At 46.7% G+C, this 17,500-nt stretch overlaps 1 protein-coding gene across 2 annotated transcripts in view; it reads right to left on the bottom strand.

The window, feature by feature from the left end:
* adamts10 (ADAM metallopeptidase with thrombospondin type 1 motif, 10) overlaps positions 1-17,500 on the bottom strand; it is a 104,856-nt gene that overhangs the window by 77,965 nt on the left and 9,391 nt on the right. For both annotated transcript variants that reach the window (XM_063200709.1, XM_063200710.1), the window contains exon 2: positions 15,425-15,985. In XM_063200709.1, the coding sequence (XP_063056779.1) occupies positions 15,425-15,569 (145 nt within the window). In that variant the 5' untranslated portion in view covers positions 15,570-15,985. The remainder of the gene's footprint in view (positions 1-15,424; positions 15,986-17,500) is intronic.

The raw sequence follows: 17,500 nt of genomic DNA, 5'->3' as shown, positions 1-17,500 counted from the left end.
CTGCAACTTCGTCAGCATTTAAGATAGACATTAGTCATGTCAACATTATTGTTTTGAAATATTTAATTGCTGTCAATGCCAACAGACAGTCAATTAGTTTCTAGTCGCTGAGACACCTTAAAAATAGCGACAGATAAGAGAGAAGGTGGGAGTCTTTGACAGTGAGAGAAGGCGGGACATATCTCACAGACGCACGCCTATGGCAAGCCGTTTTAACATATAGTTTTTTTAAGTGACAAGTTTTTTTTCTTTTTTTCTTGTAGGCCCATGTAGACCATCCTCATTTGAGTTTATAATTTCTAATATGTCAGTTTCAGTAGCATACAATCTTAAATAGCCCTAGTGTAATATTGTATGCAATAATTTGTTTCATTAGTAGGCCTACATTGGATAGGCATATAGCCTACTACATTTAGACTGATAGGTTGGCAAATAGCCTACATTTCCATTGTGGAATATTAGGCCTATATTAGACCTACATAGGTTATCTACACAGTACATATGCAAATTATTATTAATTATTTTATTTTATTAATTTAAAAAATATTTTTATTTTATTTATTATTTATTTTATTTATGATTTATTATTATTATTTTTGGGTTTCGCGAGCTATGCGATTAATCGCGATTAATCACAGAAAGTCATTTAATTGTTAATGTTAATGCGATTGAGTTAATGCGATTAAAGATTTTCATGTTTGCCCACCCCTAATTATTTTAAACTTTTTTGTACATTATTAGTAGCCTCTTGTAGCCTATTCTACCTATAAATTACCATCAAAAAGATGCATTTTAAAAATTGTGGGGTGTAAGCACACCGTAGGTCAAAAATCATGACGCCAACCGAATCGTGCATTGAGTGTATCATTGCAACCCTTATAAGTCCTTATTCCTGTTCTCCTTCTGCTTCCTCTGCAAGGCATCTGCCAAATGTTATGTAATGTGTATTACACTGTCCAGGATGACATCCTTTGTATCTATTGTACAGGGTTGCGTTTCTGGAAAGCGTAGTTGTTAGCAATTAGCAACTTCGGTAGTTGCCGAGGGGAAATTGCATGGCAACCAACAAAGTAGCTAACATAGTTAGCAACTACGCTTTCCAGAAATGCACCCCAGTATTGCGGCCCTTTCTCTCCTGTGGCAGGCAGAGGCCACATAGTACATTTCTTTCGTCTTGTCACATAAGGGGCAAAACATACCAAAGCCGAACGGAACGGTCGCGGGACGAACGCGGTCTTTCTGCTTAGTTTTGGCCGGTGTGTTTTTCTCTGCCTTTCACACTGACAGCGTCGGCGTGCGCGGCCAGTCCTGTTCAAAATCCCCCCACAGCCAAATATAGCGTGCTACTTTGCCATTCATTTGAATGAGACACCGCCGGTCGCCGGCGTGAAAAATACGCTCGAGTTCTATTTTCCAAATGCAGCGCGGCGTGGAGCCCGACTACCGCCGGTTGGTGTGTAAGGACAGATATGTTTCAATGTATTTTCACCGACGCCGGTAAAAAGCGTGGCCGTTCCGCGACGCTTTACCGCCCTGGTGTGTAAGACCCCTTAGCGTTTCGTTCCGCCTTGGTATGTTTTGGCCCTAACACATGGGGTCTCTCCTGCAGGGCCGGCTTAAGACGGCCCGGGGTCGCTAGGCTACAGGTTGCCGTATAGTAGGCCCCCACGGAAGGCAAATTTTGTAACAGCATTACATATTGACGGCGTCATAATTCCAACCCAAGAGGAGAATTAATAAGATTTAAAACTCTACCTGACGGACTAAGCAAACTAAGTTTTCTAGATCACATCTTGTCGCATTTCTCCAACTACTGTTTTTATTTACACCGTAAGGCCAACTATACTCCTGGAAGGTTGGGGCCCCTAGGCTGTGCGTTAATCTGGCCCTGCTCTCCTGAGTCCAGTGCCTACACCTCTTGTGCCTATTGTGAAGTCCATTGTGGCGTGTAGTATCTCTTATCTGTAAGCAGTGTCCCATTACACACGTATGAGTAGCTTCTACACAAGGCCTCTTTTTCTTCTGTAGCCTACTCTATCTAGTGTGAGTGTGTAACATCCATACCTCTTTAACCTGCATGGCATTTAAAGGACATCCTTTGTATCTGGAGAGTATCTGATAACACACGTCTATAGGTTAAGTAGGCCATTTCTTGTTCCTTGTGTCTACTGCAGTGGTTCTCAAACTTTTCCCATCATTCCCCCCTTCGGAGGGTCTGGATGCTTCCGAGCCTCCCCTAAGCAACAGCAGTACTCACGCAGACTGATTTTACGATCGCTGCGCTGCACAGAACCAAAGGATAGGTGACCGGTGAGACAAAACAAAGAGACGTGTGTTCCTATGCTATTTAAATTCACGGCAATGATGGTGAGGGCTTACAATGTATTGCTTATTGGAGAGACAGGAAATCATTTCCTTGGGGGGGGGACCAAAATCAGATGTCACACGCCCCCCCTGCAATGCCTCCGCGCCCCCCCAGGGGGGCTTGCGCCCCACTTTGAGAAAGACTGGTCTACTGTAACGTGCAAGAGTGGTGGCCACAAGATATGAAGGTGCAATGAAGACCATTTTCAATCTAAACAAAATATGTAGTTACTGCACTTTGCCTTTGCAGGGCAGCATGGTAACCATACTATATACTATACTATATATTATACTATATACTATACTATCACCATACTATATATACTATAGGTAGTACATTTGATTCTAGTCTCTCTGGTTCCGGCTTAGTGTACAGTAGAAGTTATTGCATGGACTAAATTGGGCTCGGTCTGACTACACGGGGCTCGGTCTGCTCCAGAACAGAATGCCTATTGGGGATGGGGCCCGGCCCAGTAACTACTCTCTTGGTCCTGGGATGGGTTTGGGTTTGGGTTTGGGCTTGAGTTCGCGCAAAAATATTTCAAGTTCAGTCAAGACTCACACACACACACACACACACACACACACACACACACACACACACACACACACACACACACACACACACACACACACACACACACACACACACACACACACACACACACACACACACACACACACACACACACACACAGGGTGCGATTTGTCAGAAAACCAGAAGGGGGGATATGTTTCAGATTTTAAGCAATATCAATGGAATTACATTTAACTGTGATTTCATGTAGACAAAGTGGCGATATCAATACCAGAAGGGGGGATAATCCCCCCCATCCCCCCTACAAATCGCACCCTGCACACACACACACACGCACGCACGCACGCACGCACACACACACACACACACACACACACACACACACACACACACACACACACACACACACACACACACCAACCAACCAACTGTAAGTAGAAAGCCTATTCAGATTTACCATCAGTGGCCGACCGACCGACCGTCTGGCCGTCTGGCCGTCTGGCACTTTGAGAAGGCTGTCTGCACTGCACTGCACTGCACTGCACGGAGACCCTGAAACTGCACACTTCCTGTCTGCTCCAGTGGGGCCCAGAGATTTGTTATGCAAACAGCACACTCTGAACACCGCCAAGAGGAGAGGAGAGGAGAGGAGAGGAGAGGAGAGGAGAGGAGAGGAGAGGAGAGGAGAGGAGAGGAGGAGGAAAGAGGAGAGGAGAGATGAGGAGGAAGGGAGAGGAGAGGAGAGGAGAGGAGGTGGGAGAAGAGGAGGAGAGGAGAGGAGAGGGAGAGAGGAGAGGTGTGGAGAGGAGAGGAAAGAGATGAGGAGAGGAGAGGATTGAAGAGAGGAGAGGAGAGGATAGAAGAGAGGAGAGGAGAGGGAAGGAGAGGAGAGGAGAGGAGAGATGAGGAGAGATGAGGAGAAGGAGAAGAGAGAGGAGACGGGGAGAAGAGAGGAGGGAAGAGGAGAGATGACGAGAGGGAGAAGAGGAGGAGGAAAGATGAGAGCAGAGGAGAGGAGAGGAGAGGAGAGGAGAGGAGGTGGGAGAAGAGGAGGAGAGGAGAGGAGAGGAGAGGAGGGAGAGAGGAGAGATATATGAGGAGAGGAGAGGCGAGGAGGGAGAGAGGAGAGGAATATGAGGAGAGGGAGAAGAGAGAGGAGACGGGGAGAAGAGAGGAGGGAAGAGGAGAGATGACGAGAGGGAGAAGAGGAGGAGGAAAGATGAGAGCAGAGGAGAGGAGGAAGGGAGAGGAGAGGAGAGGAGGCGGGGAGAAGAGGAGGAGAGAAGAGGAGAGGAGAGGGGAGGAGAGGAGTGGAGAGGGCCTCTCGCACCTCCGAAGTCTACAGAGGAGGATGCTATAATCCAGAGGTTCCCAAACTGGGGGTAGGGACCCCTAGGGGGGGAGCGCAGGTACTGAAGGGGGGTCGCGGACAAAAGGGACATTGCATAAAAATGGGAAGTCCACAAGTTAACAGCTAACAACTAATTTGGTTAGTAACAGTATTCACTTGTATAGTTGTATTTGCTGTCTTGTGAATTTCTAGCAATATTAACGGATACACTTTGGCATCTTTTGTCTATTAATATTGCTAGATTTTCCATTAATAGTTTGTCCGCAAATAAGAGTCCAAAAAGGGGTCCCGCCTGAAAAAGTTTGGGAACCACTGCTGTAATCCCCAGAAAGTGGGCTAACATACCAGGATCCAGGAATCAAAGGATGTTTACACGACTGGGCCAGTTCAAACAAGCAGGAAGACAAAGACCCCCGAGAAGAGAACTTTTCTAGAGCAGGAAGACAAAGACCCCCGAGAAGAGAACTTTTCTAGAGCAGGAAGACAAAGACCCCCGAGAAGAGAACTTTTCTAGAGCAGGAAGACAAAGACCCCAGAGAACTTTACTAGCTACACACAGATCTTTCCTCCACACACACCACACCACACCACACCACACCACACCACACCACCACACACCACACCACACATACACACCACACATACACACCACACCACACACACCACACACACCACACACACCACACCACACACACCACACCACACCACACCACACCACACCACTGTACTGTAAGTTACTGTACAGTCAGACACTTCAACACCACAGTAAACTGGAACTGAAGACTACAACACCACAGTAAACTGGAACTGAAGCATCCTACACCACAGTAAACTGGAACTGAAGCATCCTACACCACAGCATTGCAGTTACAGCACAGCCAGAGACTTCAACACCACAGCATCGGAACTGAAGCATCCAGCACCACAGTAAACTGGAACTGAGGACTCGCAACACCACAGAATTACAGCTGAAGTCTCCAACACCACAGCACTGAATCTGAAGACTTCAACACCACAGTATTGCATCTGAAGACTTCAACACCTCAGTATTGGAACTGAAGAGTCCAACATACAGCATACAACATAACACTGTAGTATTGCTACTGCTGGCAGAGCCTTAACACTGACAGATAGCAACTGAGTGACATCACTGAGATACATACTATATTTACTCCCATTGGCTGCAATGTTACCCTGGTACGCTACATTGTGGACAACCTATATCCAAACTGCCCTACAAAGGCGAAGTGCAGTAACTACACAGACATTGAAAATCAGAAAACATCTTCAAACTATTGGTGCTAGGCTACTGCAAACTTGCCAAAGCACTACATACATGTACGTCTAAAACGGAACACATTTGGGCCATAAGGCTTTGTAATGCAATGAGACAGAGACCATGATCTGGTACATTTGTCATCATAGCTTCCATACTGTCTTTCAGATCGGAACGATTGTGTAGAACTAAAGGCAGCATGAGAGTTCCCAGGCTACCGGGACACTACAATTACAGAGAGAATGCAAGACTCAGCACTTCCCTTAGCTCCTAGCCAGATAGAACAGGCAGCAGTAACTCATAACACTTACACACTTCCACACTTACAGGACATTTCACCAAACTGCAGGTGTCTTCCTTGATGTGGTCCAGCAGCTAGCCAGCCATATTTTTTTACTGTCTTGCATTTTTTTAACCCTTAAATAATGGCTTCCTGCTCAGAAGTCCAGGTGGTGAAACAGAGGGAACGTCTGATACCCACAGGAAGCTAACCACCACCACCGCACACAGGAAGCTAACCACCACCAGCGTGTACGCCACATGGGCTACATCACTTGCCTTTGAAAAGGCAACCACATTACTTCCAGAACTCCCCACCTCTGAAGGCCAGACGGCACATAAATGGCGGGTAGGTCTGTTGGAGACGTCCTGGGGAGGGAGGAGAGGAGAGGAGCGGAGAGGAGAGGAGAGGAGAGGAGGGTTTGAGGAGAGGAGAGGAGAGGAGAGGAGAGGGGGGAGGAGCGGAGGGGAGAGGAGGAGAGGAGAGGAGAGGTAATGGGAGGAGAGAAGAGGAGAGGAGAGGAGAGGAGAGGAGAGGAGAGAAGAGGAGAGGAGAGAGGAGAAGAGGGGAGAGGAGAATAGAGGAGGGAGAGGAGAGGAGAGGGGGGAGAGGAGAAGAGGGGAGAGGAGAAGAGATGAGAGGAGAGGAGGGGAGGAGAGGAGAAGAGGGGAGAGGAGAATAGAGGAGAGGAGAGGAGAGGAGGGGAGATGAGAAGAGAGGAGAGGAAAGGAGAGGAGGAGAGAGGAGAGGAGAGGAGAGGAGAAGAGGGGAGAGGAGAATAGAGGAGAGGAGAGGAGAGGAGATGAGAGGAGGGTTTGAGGAGAGGAGAGGAGGGTTTGAGGAGAGGAGAGAAGAGGGGAGAGGAGAATAGAGGAGAGGAGAGGAGAGAAGAGGAGAGGAGAGGAGATGAGAGGAGAGGAGAGGAGAGGAGAGGAGAGGAGAGGAGAGGAGAGGAGAGGAGAGGAGAGGAGAGGAGAGAGAGGAGAGGAGAGGAGAGGAGAGGAGAGGAGAGGAGAGGAGGGTTTGAGGAGAGGGGTTGGTCTGCTGGAGACGTCCTGTTGGAGGGGGGAGGGTAGAGGGATGGATCTCACAGGGCTGCCTGCCTGTTAAACTGCGTGGAGGTGGCAAAATATGGAAAGCCATAAAAACCACCATCTAAGAGACGGGAAAACTCGTAAATGGATAAGCCTCTGAAAATGTTTTTTCTTTTCTTTTTAATAAGCCTCTCTGTTAATAATCATTGCCGTGGCTTTTGTTTTGAAGACTGTGGGTACAGTATGTTGGGGTGTGTGTTTTGGCGGAAGGGGGAGCGGGTGGGTCATCCTCTAATAAAGAGATAGTTATAACAGTGTAAAGGAAATGAGACCAGAAAGTCCCTCCAGTTCTTACAGTGCTCGTAATCATAGCACAGACATGCACGCACGCACACACACACACAGACACACACAGACACACAGACACAGACACACACACACACACACACACACACACACACACACACACACACACACACACACACACACACACACACACACACACACACACACACACACACACCTATGAATGCACACACATATATGCACGTATACACACACGCACATACACACACACAGACAGCTACACACACAGACACAGACACAGACACAGACACAGACACACACACACACACACACACACACACACACACACACACACACACACACACACACACACACACACACACACACACACACACACCTATGAATGCACACACGCACGTACACACACACTCAGCTAGAAAGACAGACAAACAAACACACACACACACACACACACACAAATGTGCACTCTAGGGCTGTAACGATACACTCAACTCACGATTCGGTTTGTATCACGATTCATGACCGACGGTTCGATACACCCCTCGATTTTACATTTGCCAACATTATAATCTTTATGAATAAAAACTATGATAGTTCAAAGGTAGAATAGGTTACAAGAGGCTACAAATAATTTTTAAAAGTTTCTATATAATAATGATGCTTGGAAGCACTATCACTTCATATCATGTGGTTGTTTTCAGGGCAGATGGGTATCAAAACGTTAAAAGGGCGTATCACGATACTGCCTCTTTGTATCTCGATACAGTATCGTGACTCTGTGTATCACGATTTCTCGGTTCGATACAATATCGTTACAGCACACATTTGAAACACAGATACAACTGTTCCCTTATTCCTTGTAAACACAGGCCTCCCTCTCACCCCATCTCCCTTGTGCTCCGTCAGGCTTGTCCATACGCCGGTCACAGCACATCGTCTCTCTTTCTCATCTCACACTGTACTTTACTGTCTCTCTCTTTTTATTTTGTCTTTCTACTAGAGCTGCTCTCTCCCCTCCCTCTCTCTCTCTCCTTCCTGTGTGTGTGTCTCTCTCTCTCTCTCTCTCTACCTACATCTCTCTCTCTCTCTCTCTCTCTGCCTCTCTCTCTCCCTCTCTCTCTCTCTCTCTCTCTCTCTCTGCACTGGTGTTCCGCCTGTGTCTTGAGTGAGTGTCACCACCGTCACTAGAATCCCGTCTAGGCCACCCGCCCATCAGCATTCCCCTCGCGCCCGCCCGCCACACACACACACACACACACACACACGTACGTGCACACACACACACACACACGCACGCACGCACACACACACACCGCCCGTCAGCATTCCATATCCACCATATCCATCATTACATTCCTACTGCAGCTATCCAGCACCCCCCCCTCCCTCACACACACACACACACACACACACACACACACACACACACACACACAACATTTCATTCCACAATCAATCTGTCTGCCTGTGCCTGGAGTTAATAGCCGTGCCTCACGTCCTGGCCTGTTAGAAGAGTTACTGTATATATAGACATACACACACACACGCATACACACACACATACTCACAAACACACATACTCCGTGCATGGCGTCACTGCGTCGAGTAAGTGCACATTAGCAAATGACACAACTCGGCTAGCATGCTAGCTTACCTAATTAAGGAGGGAGAAGGAGAGGTGATGGTGGTGGTGTTGGGGGAACACTGGGGGAGTGTGGTGGTGGTGGTGGTGGCGGGGTGCGTCAGTAGAGTACAACACGTCTGGAAGGGGTGGTGGTCGGGGGGTATGGGAGGTGTAGAGTACAACATGTCTGGTGGTGGTGGTGGGTATGGGGGGTGGCGAGACTGTGTGAGTGTGGTGGTGTTGATGGAGGTGGTGGTGGTGGTGGTGGGTATGGGGGGTGGCGAGACTGTGTGAGTGTGGTGGTGTTGATGGAGGTGGTGGTGGTGGTGATCGTGGGTATGGGGGGTGGCGAGACTGTGAGTGTGGTGGTGTTGATGGAGGTGGTGGTGGTGGGTGTGGGGGGTGGCGAGACTGTGAGTGTGGTGGTGTTGATGGAGGTGGTGGTGGTGGGTGTGGGGGGTGGCGAGACTGTGTGACAGTGGTGGTGTTGATGGAGGTGGTGGTGTGTGTGTGTGTGTGTGTGTGTGTGTGTGTGTGTGTGTGTGTGTGTGTGTGTGTGTGTGTGTGTGTGTGGGGTTGAGGGGGGCCGGGGGGTGTAGTAGAGTACGACATGTCTGCATATTTGTTCCATTATTTAAATAAACACGAGAGCTGGAGAGAGCAGACCGGACCAGTGCCAAAAGCACTCAGCAACCTGCCACGGGCCCCTAACGCACTCAGCAACCTGCCACGGGCCTGTGTAAGAACAACACGGCGTAATCAACACGGCTGGGCTGAGAGCGAGCCAGGGACCCATGGAGCTGTCACCAGGGGAACAGGTAGGGGCTGGGGGGGGGAGTTATTGGAGAGTGGAGTTGAGGGGGGACGGAGGAGGAGTGGAGGAGAGGATGGAGGAGAGGATGGAGGACGGAAGATTGGAGCAGAGGATGTAGGAGGAGTGGAGGACAGAGGAGAGGATGTAGGAGGAGTGGAGGAGGTGTGAGAGGTGTGGAGGAGGGATGGAGGGAGGAGGAGTGGAGGAGAGGATGGAGGACGGAAGATTGGAGCAGAGGATGTAGGAGGAGTGGAGGAGGTGTGAGAGGTGTGAAGGAGGGATGGAGGGAGGAGGAGTGGAGGAGAGGAAGAGTGGAGGAGAGGAAGAGTGGAGGAGAGGATGGAGAATGGAGGAGAAGTGGAGGAGGTGCGAGAGGTGTGGAGGAGGGATGGAGGACGGAGAGGGAGGAGTTGTGAGAGGTGTGGAGGAGGGAGGAAAGGGAGGAGAGTAGAGGATGGAGGATGGAGAATGGAGGAACATTGCACAGGGTCGGAGGGAGGGGGAGAGGGGTGGCAGATGTCAGCCTGTGGGGAAACCTCTCTCAACATGTAAACATCTCAGTGTTTCCCATACATTGAGGAAACTATGGCGGCCCGCCATAGTTTAAATTTGGCCGCCATAGTTTACGAAAATGTAAAAAAAAAAAAAAAAAAAAAAAATTTTTTTTTTTTTTTTTCTTTTTTATTTTTTTTTAAACAAGTCAAGTCAAGTCAAGTCAAGTAGGTTTTATTGTCAATTTCTTTACATGCACTGGTCATACAAAGAATTTGAAATTACATTTCTTGCTTTCCCATACAGACATAGACTAATTAAGGTAAGGACATAGACAGTATAGACATAGACAGTACTTATACATGGACTTAAGACAGTATGGACATAGACAGTGCTCATACAGACATTTAAAGTGCAAGACTGGACAACAGAAGACTTGTAGAGGACATACATTAAGAGGTATTTGTTGTGTTTTTGTGCTTTTCCTAAAAAAAAAGTCCTTTATAGCGTTCTGACATGGTAATAGTAGCATTTTGAAGAAAATAAATATAAAAAAAGGTCTGTCAAGTACACCAGCAGCAGTGTGTGTGTGTGTGTGTGTGTGTGTGTGTGTGTGTGTGTGTGTGTGTGTGTGTGTGTGTGTGTGTGTGTGTATGTGTTTAGTGCAGGTAGAAGGTGCGGTGTGCGTCTTGTGTGTGTGTCCGTGTGTCTGTGTGTGTGTGTGTTTGTGTGTGTGTGTGTGTGTGTGTGTGGTGTGTGTGTGTGTGTGTGTCAGTGTGTGTATGTTTGGGTTTAGTGCAGAAAGTGCAGTGTGCTTGTGTGTGTGTGTGTGTGTGTGTGTGTGTGTGTGTGTGTGTGTGTGTGTGTGTGTGTGGTGTGTGTGTGTGTGTGTGTGTGTGCATGTTTTGAGTTAGTGCAGGTTGAAAGTTCAGTCACAAGTATAGTAGTGCAGGTGGAATGTTCAGTCGCAGATATGGTGGTGGGGGATGGGGGGGGGGGTTGTCAGTGGCCTTGCTGGCTAGAGGCTGACAGTGGGGGGGGGGGGGGGGGGGGGGGGGGGTTGTCAGTGGCCTTGCTGGCTAGAGGCTGACAGTGGAGGGAGAGTGGGTTGAGTGTTCAGCATCTTGATCGCTTGGTGCATTGTGCTCCTCGCCAGCCGGGTGGTACGGGAACGGAGGCGCCTGTACCTCTTTCCAGAGGGCAGGAGGCTGAACAGTTTTGATGTGCAGGGTGGCTTGTGTCTTTGATGATCATCAGTGCTTTCCGGGTGAGGCGTGTGGTGTAAATGTCCTGCAGGGAGGGGAGTGGTACTCCAATGATCTTCTTCGCTGTGTTCACAACACGCTGGAGTGTCTTCCTGTTTTTCTCCGTGCAGCTTCCTCCCCACACTGTGATGCAGTTGGACAGGACGCTCTCTATGGTTCCTCTGTAGAATGTTGTCATGATGGAGGGTGTAGCACTTGCCTTCTTTAGTTTGCGCAGGAAGTAGAGACGCTGATGGGCCTTCTTCGCCAGTGATGTAGTGTTGGTGGTCCAAGAGAGGTCGTCGCTGATGTGCACTCCAAGGAACTTGGTGCTGCTCACTCTCTCCACAGCATCGCCGTCGATGGTCAGTGGTGGCAGTTGTTTTTGGACCCTTTGGAAGTTGACAACAATCTCCTTGGTATGTTTACATTCAGCAGGAGGTTGTTGTCTTTGCACCATCTGGCCAGCAGGTCTACTTCTTCTCTGTAGTGAGTCTCATCGCCCTTGGTGATGAGGCCCACCAGTGTTGTATCATCCGCAAACTTCACTAGATGGTTAGTGCTGTGGGTCGTTGTGCAGTCGTGTGTCAGCAGCGTGATAAACGATTTCAATTACGATTTTGAATTTCCTTCGCATTTTCCTCCTGGAGTAAATACATTCTACAGACTCTGTATTGGTTAGATAAGTAGTCCCACGGTAACAGAATGAGGGGAAAGCATTAGGAAGTGACCGTAAGGGTACATGTGCGCAACGATGCGTTATGACACGCCGATATGCTAGGATCTTCGTCAAAATCGCTAGTCGCATGCATCATCGCTAACTGCGTTTACATCGCGTGCCGCGTGTAAAGGAAATGTTTGTTGTTGACATGTATGGAATTCACTTCAATTTGCGCTGTTTCTTGCTTCAGTTGTGGACAAAACGATTGGCCAAACTCACAATAGAAAGCCTTTGCTGTGCTACTGCCCCAGAGAGCTGAAAAAAAACCTTCATAGAAGAAGTCACTCTTAACAGGGGTGTTAACCAATCCAATGAGTTCTCTCATTGCTCTCTCATTGCGCTCTCTCTCTCTCTCTCTCTCTCTCTCTCTCTCTCTCTCTCTCTCTCTCTCTCTCTCTCTCTCTCTCTCTCTCTCTCTCTCTCCCTCCCTCTCTCTCTCATAGTAGCCTACTATTTACCCATAACAAATGGTGAATTTCTGAGCCCTTTTTAATTTGTAGCCTATACCACTGAAGGCATGATAATGCTTCATCATATTTTAGAAATAGGGCCTATGTGCCTTTTATATACCAAATGTTTATCATCTTGAAATTGTTTCAGTTGTTTATGACTTGTGTATGACTGAAATTATCTCTGCATACTATCAGTGCTGCATTGCTTTGTAAAGATAGGCTATTCAACACACTTTAAAAACACACTGAAAAGATACGGCCATAGTAGCCTACTAAAAACATTTTGTTCATAATAATGGTGATTAATAAATGGTGGTCTTAAATTTTCATACTGACATCCTTAAATTTGACTTGGTAGGTCACGGCAGACCATCAACTTCAAAAGTAGATCTTGGTTAAAAAAAAGGTTGGGCACCCCTGCTATAGAGAGAACCACAAGTGCTTGAAAGACAGGGATCAAAAGCCTAGTCAAGTTGTTGTATGTAGTTAACTTGGGTTTGGGAGCAACATAAAAAACCTTCAGAGAAGGGACAGTTGGGATGAGTTTACTAACACTCCCTAGGCTTTGTTTTACAGTTGTAATGAGTTTGGTGACAGACATGACACAGCAGAGGAGACATCGGGCTGCATATAGAAATTAATGTGTAATGAATGTGAATATAGACATAAATGTGTAATATGTTGTTCAGCCCTTTTAATGGGAGGAATTTGGAAAAAAACTGGCCCTGTGACCAGCACCCCTCATGAAGAATGTGTACGCCTACAGATATGTGTGGGGGAAAAGGCATAGCCTACCCTCTAAGACCCTTTTTGTCTATGCGTTAACAATTTCAGTGCTCTTAAATTCTTATCTCTGCTCCTATTTTGTTTTATTATTGTTTCCCAGACCCCTGCATGAGGGACGAATGAAACTGTGTTGTAAACAGAAATTATTCACTGTACTGCATTATTTGACAATGACAATGTACTACTATTATACAAGTCATGGGTAAAATCTTATGTAGCCTTAATTCTCAAAATATAAATGGTTGAAATATAGGCCTAGGCCTACAGTTTCTCCATGCGCCAATGTCATACTGTAGTCATTGTTTTGCCGTTTTGCATTTACGCTGCAAGAATACAAACACCCCCCCCCCCCCCGCCCCCCCAAAGGCCCGCGTGAGAACTACACCCCCCCCCCCCCCCCCCCCCCCCCCCCGGACAAAATAAACCCCGGCTGCCCCCATAGTTTCCAAAATTTCTGTGGGAAACACTGCATCTGAAGTGTTGACTTGAAACAGTAATGCAGACAATCCGACAACACTGGGAAAAAAGCAACAACAAAAAAACAACAACTAAAAACAACAAGCGCAGCAGCATTCTCTGAGCAGACTGCCTGCTTTTGTGGAGAGAGAGAAGAGGAGAGGAGAGGAGGGGAGAGAAGAGAGGTGACGAGACGAGACAAGAGGAGAGGAGAGGAGAGGAGATAGGAGTGAAGACAGGAGAGGAGAGAGGAGAGGACAGGAGAAAAAAAAGAAGAGAGGAGAGGAGAGGAGAGAAAAGAGAAGAGGAGAGGAGAGAGGAGAGGAGAGGAGAGAAGAGAGGAGACGAGACGAGACGAGAGAAGAGAAGAGAAGAGAAGAGACGAGACGAGACGAGACGAGAAGAGAAGAGAAGAGAAGAGAAGACAAGAGAGGAGAGGAGAGGAGAGGAGAGGAGAGGAGAGGAGAGGAGATGCTTATGTAGCCTTTGACACACAGATCGCCATTGACATATTTTCCAAAATAGCTCGAACACAGCAAACACAGAAACTGCACTAAAGGTAAATGTAATTCATTTTAATTCATTTTGCGCCATCTTTTCTTGTTATGTAGTGGTTCTGTGTTCACCTCCAGTGAAAAAAAAGTCGCTGAATAGAATTATTTCAATTTCTGCTTGCACTATTAGCAAAGTTAAGATTGCAAAAATATATCTCAGTGCAACTGATGTATGTGACTGCTGTATGTGACCGAGCAGACCTCTCTCATATGTTTTGGTCGTGTCCAAGACTTCAAAACTTCTGGACATCAGTATTTCATATCTTACAGTAAATGAAACCTTTGATTTAAATGTACAACCTGCTTTCGTAACAGCCATATTTGGGGTCACAGGGAGAGGAGATTATTTTAATTAGTAATCGTAAAGCAGACATTGTTGCTTTTGCCACTTTAATTGTAAAGAAAGGTCTACTGATGGAATGGAAATCCACAAACCCACCAAAAGCTTCAACATGGCTCTCTGACATGATGATTTTCCTGAAAATTGAAAAGATTAAGTTCACAAAGAAGTTCTTCAAAACTTGGGACCCCTTACTGATATACTTTGACGAACTCACCATATTGCCCTCTTCATAGATTTACACAGTAGTGAAGTGCATATTATAAACTTAAAAATGTCATGGACAGCATCCCCCCCCCCTCCATTTTCTTTGTGTATTTGGTGTGTTTTGTTTTTTTCTTTTCCTGACAGGAGTGTTGTGGGTGGGATATAAGGACTTTCACAAAGTGTAATACTGTACTATGTCATGCATATCTACTGAAATAATAAAAATACATGTAAAAAAAGAAAAGAAAAGAAAGATTTGAATCTACGTGAAGAATGTCACCAACCGACTTCCTGTACCACAGTTGTCACTCACAACCCATGGCTCTGGGTGGTATGTGTGGTGTGCGTGTGTGTGTGTGTGTGTGTGTGTGCGTGTGTGTGATGTGTGTGTGTGTGTGTGTGTGTGTGGGGGGGGGGGGTATGGTGTGTGTGTGTGTTGTGTGTTGTGTGCGTGGTGTGTGTGTGTGTTGTGTGTTGTGTGTTGTGTGTGTGTGTGTGTGTGTGTGTGTGTGTGTGTGTGTGTGTGTGTGTGTGTGTTGCGTGTGTGCCACCAGCGCCGCTCACCTTGTGACTTCATGAACTCCTCATGGTCTCCGCCCCCCTCGGGTGGCACCGCCCTGCTGGCAACCATGGCAACCGTCATCGCCATAGCGATGGCCGCGCAGGCCAAGGACCACCTCCTTCTCCAGCAGGCCATCCGCGTCTCCATGGTTACGACTACTACAGCTAGCTTCAGTGCGCTCAGCGGGCCTCCGAAACCACATGTCTCCTCTCCCCCCTCTCCACGCCCCCCCTCCCCCCTGTGCCTCAGCAGCAGGACTCCATCACACCAGTGTCTCAAACACACACACGTACACACACACACACACACACACACACACACACACACACACACACACACACACAGGTGTGCACCCACACACACTCACTCACCCACGCAAGCACACGCTCACACACGCACACACGCTTCAGTTTTTGAGGCTTTTGGCCGTTTGTCTCTCTTCCTGTTTTGTCTTCTCTTGTTTGTGATTGGATGAGAGGACTTGACTGGCTGGGCGGACCAATCACGGTGATGAAGTGATGATGTGTTTGGTGCAGGTCTCTTGAAGGGTGTTGGAGATGGCCCTGTGAAGTCACACAAACATATAAAAACATTTTTTAAATATGTTTATTGAGATATGTTTATTGATTTTTCACTTTAGAAAAAAACATTACATAAAACACAATCACAACAACAACAACAGCTCAGTTACACACACAAACAATCATTAAAAGAAGACAAAATAATGACAGCTGCAAAGCGTTTGTACAGAGCAATGTTCAATGATCTCTATCAAATCCCTGTAACAAAATATCAGATACACTAGATTCTAAGTAATTCAAATATGGTTCCCAGGTCCTAATAAATTACATTAAGGTTGCACTAGCCATTAGGGTGCATCAGATGCCCCCTATGAAAAGATATTGCCTTGGCCCTATAGTAAAAATGTTCTACAATGTTCAAAATATTTTGAAATTTGGATGAAGTCTACCGGGACCAGCAGCCCCATGAAAATAGAAAATAATGGTGATAGCAGGGCTTTGAACCGGTTCAAGGAACGAAAACGAAAACCAGGAACTTTTTGTATTTTACAGGGAACAGAAACGAAACCGGAAACGTTATTATTTTTTATGTTCTGGAACGGGAACACTTATTAAAAAATAATGGTAACCGGTTAATACCGGTTAATACCGTTCCTCAAACAAAAACAAAAAGTTATTATTTTCCTGCGCACGTTACCATGATGGCTGAGGTTCACGTCCTGTGTGTGACATCAGACATTTTCTGACTGAATGGAGAGAGAGATGTGGATTACAAAGTCTCCACTCCACATCTTAAATAAGAGAAACACTGTCATACAAAAGGGCAGAGTTTCGATTGCATCATTGTAAGACATTGCAGAGAAGCGCGTGTAAAGCGCAGCAACAGTTCGACGTTATTGGGCATCCATGGCCGCTTCAAATATGCAAAAACTCACAAGTCAGAGTGGAGCGCGCATTTTCATCATTGAGGTTTATTCTCCGCCTAGGTCGTCCCTGAATGGCAAAATTCCGGAGGATATTAATTTCATCCACTTGAATAAATAGATTGGAATGTAGGCTGACTCATTTGCACTTCCGTCTTTCTTGGTTAATTAACGTCAGTTAGGCCTATGGGGAGTAATCAGCTGACAGGAACGAAATTAACCGTTCCGGGAACAATATTTTTTTGTTCTAACCGGTTCGGGAACGTCAATTTATTGGTGGAACTCATAACCGGAAACGTTATAATTATGTTTCTGTTCGGAACGGAACGTTTGGAAAAAAATAACGGTTCAAAGCCCTGGGTGATAGTCAGAATCTTGGAATAGAAATGGACATTTCGCTGCATAAAGCTACCCAATAAAAACATATTGTCTCAGCTGTGTGATAAAAATGTTCTATGTTCAGTAAAATCACTCTGTGTAAAATATGTTGAAATTTAGATGAATTCTACCGGGTCCACCAGACCCATGAAAATACAAAATAATGGTGATGGTGATGGGCAATCTGGATTCCAAAGCTGAAGTCCAGTGCCACATATTCCAAATGACATACCTAGTTTTACCTTTCCAGTTAGGG

Source organism: Engraulis encrasicolus, chromosome 6 (genome assembly GCF_034702125.1).
Source record: "Engraulis encrasicolus isolate BLACKSEA-1 chromosome 6, IST_EnEncr_1.0, whole genome shotgun sequence".
NCBI lineage: Eukaryota > Metazoa > Chordata > Actinopteri > Clupeiformes > Engraulidae > Engraulis > Engraulis encrasicolus.
This window is presented reverse-complemented; position numbering and strand designations above follow the sequence as displayed.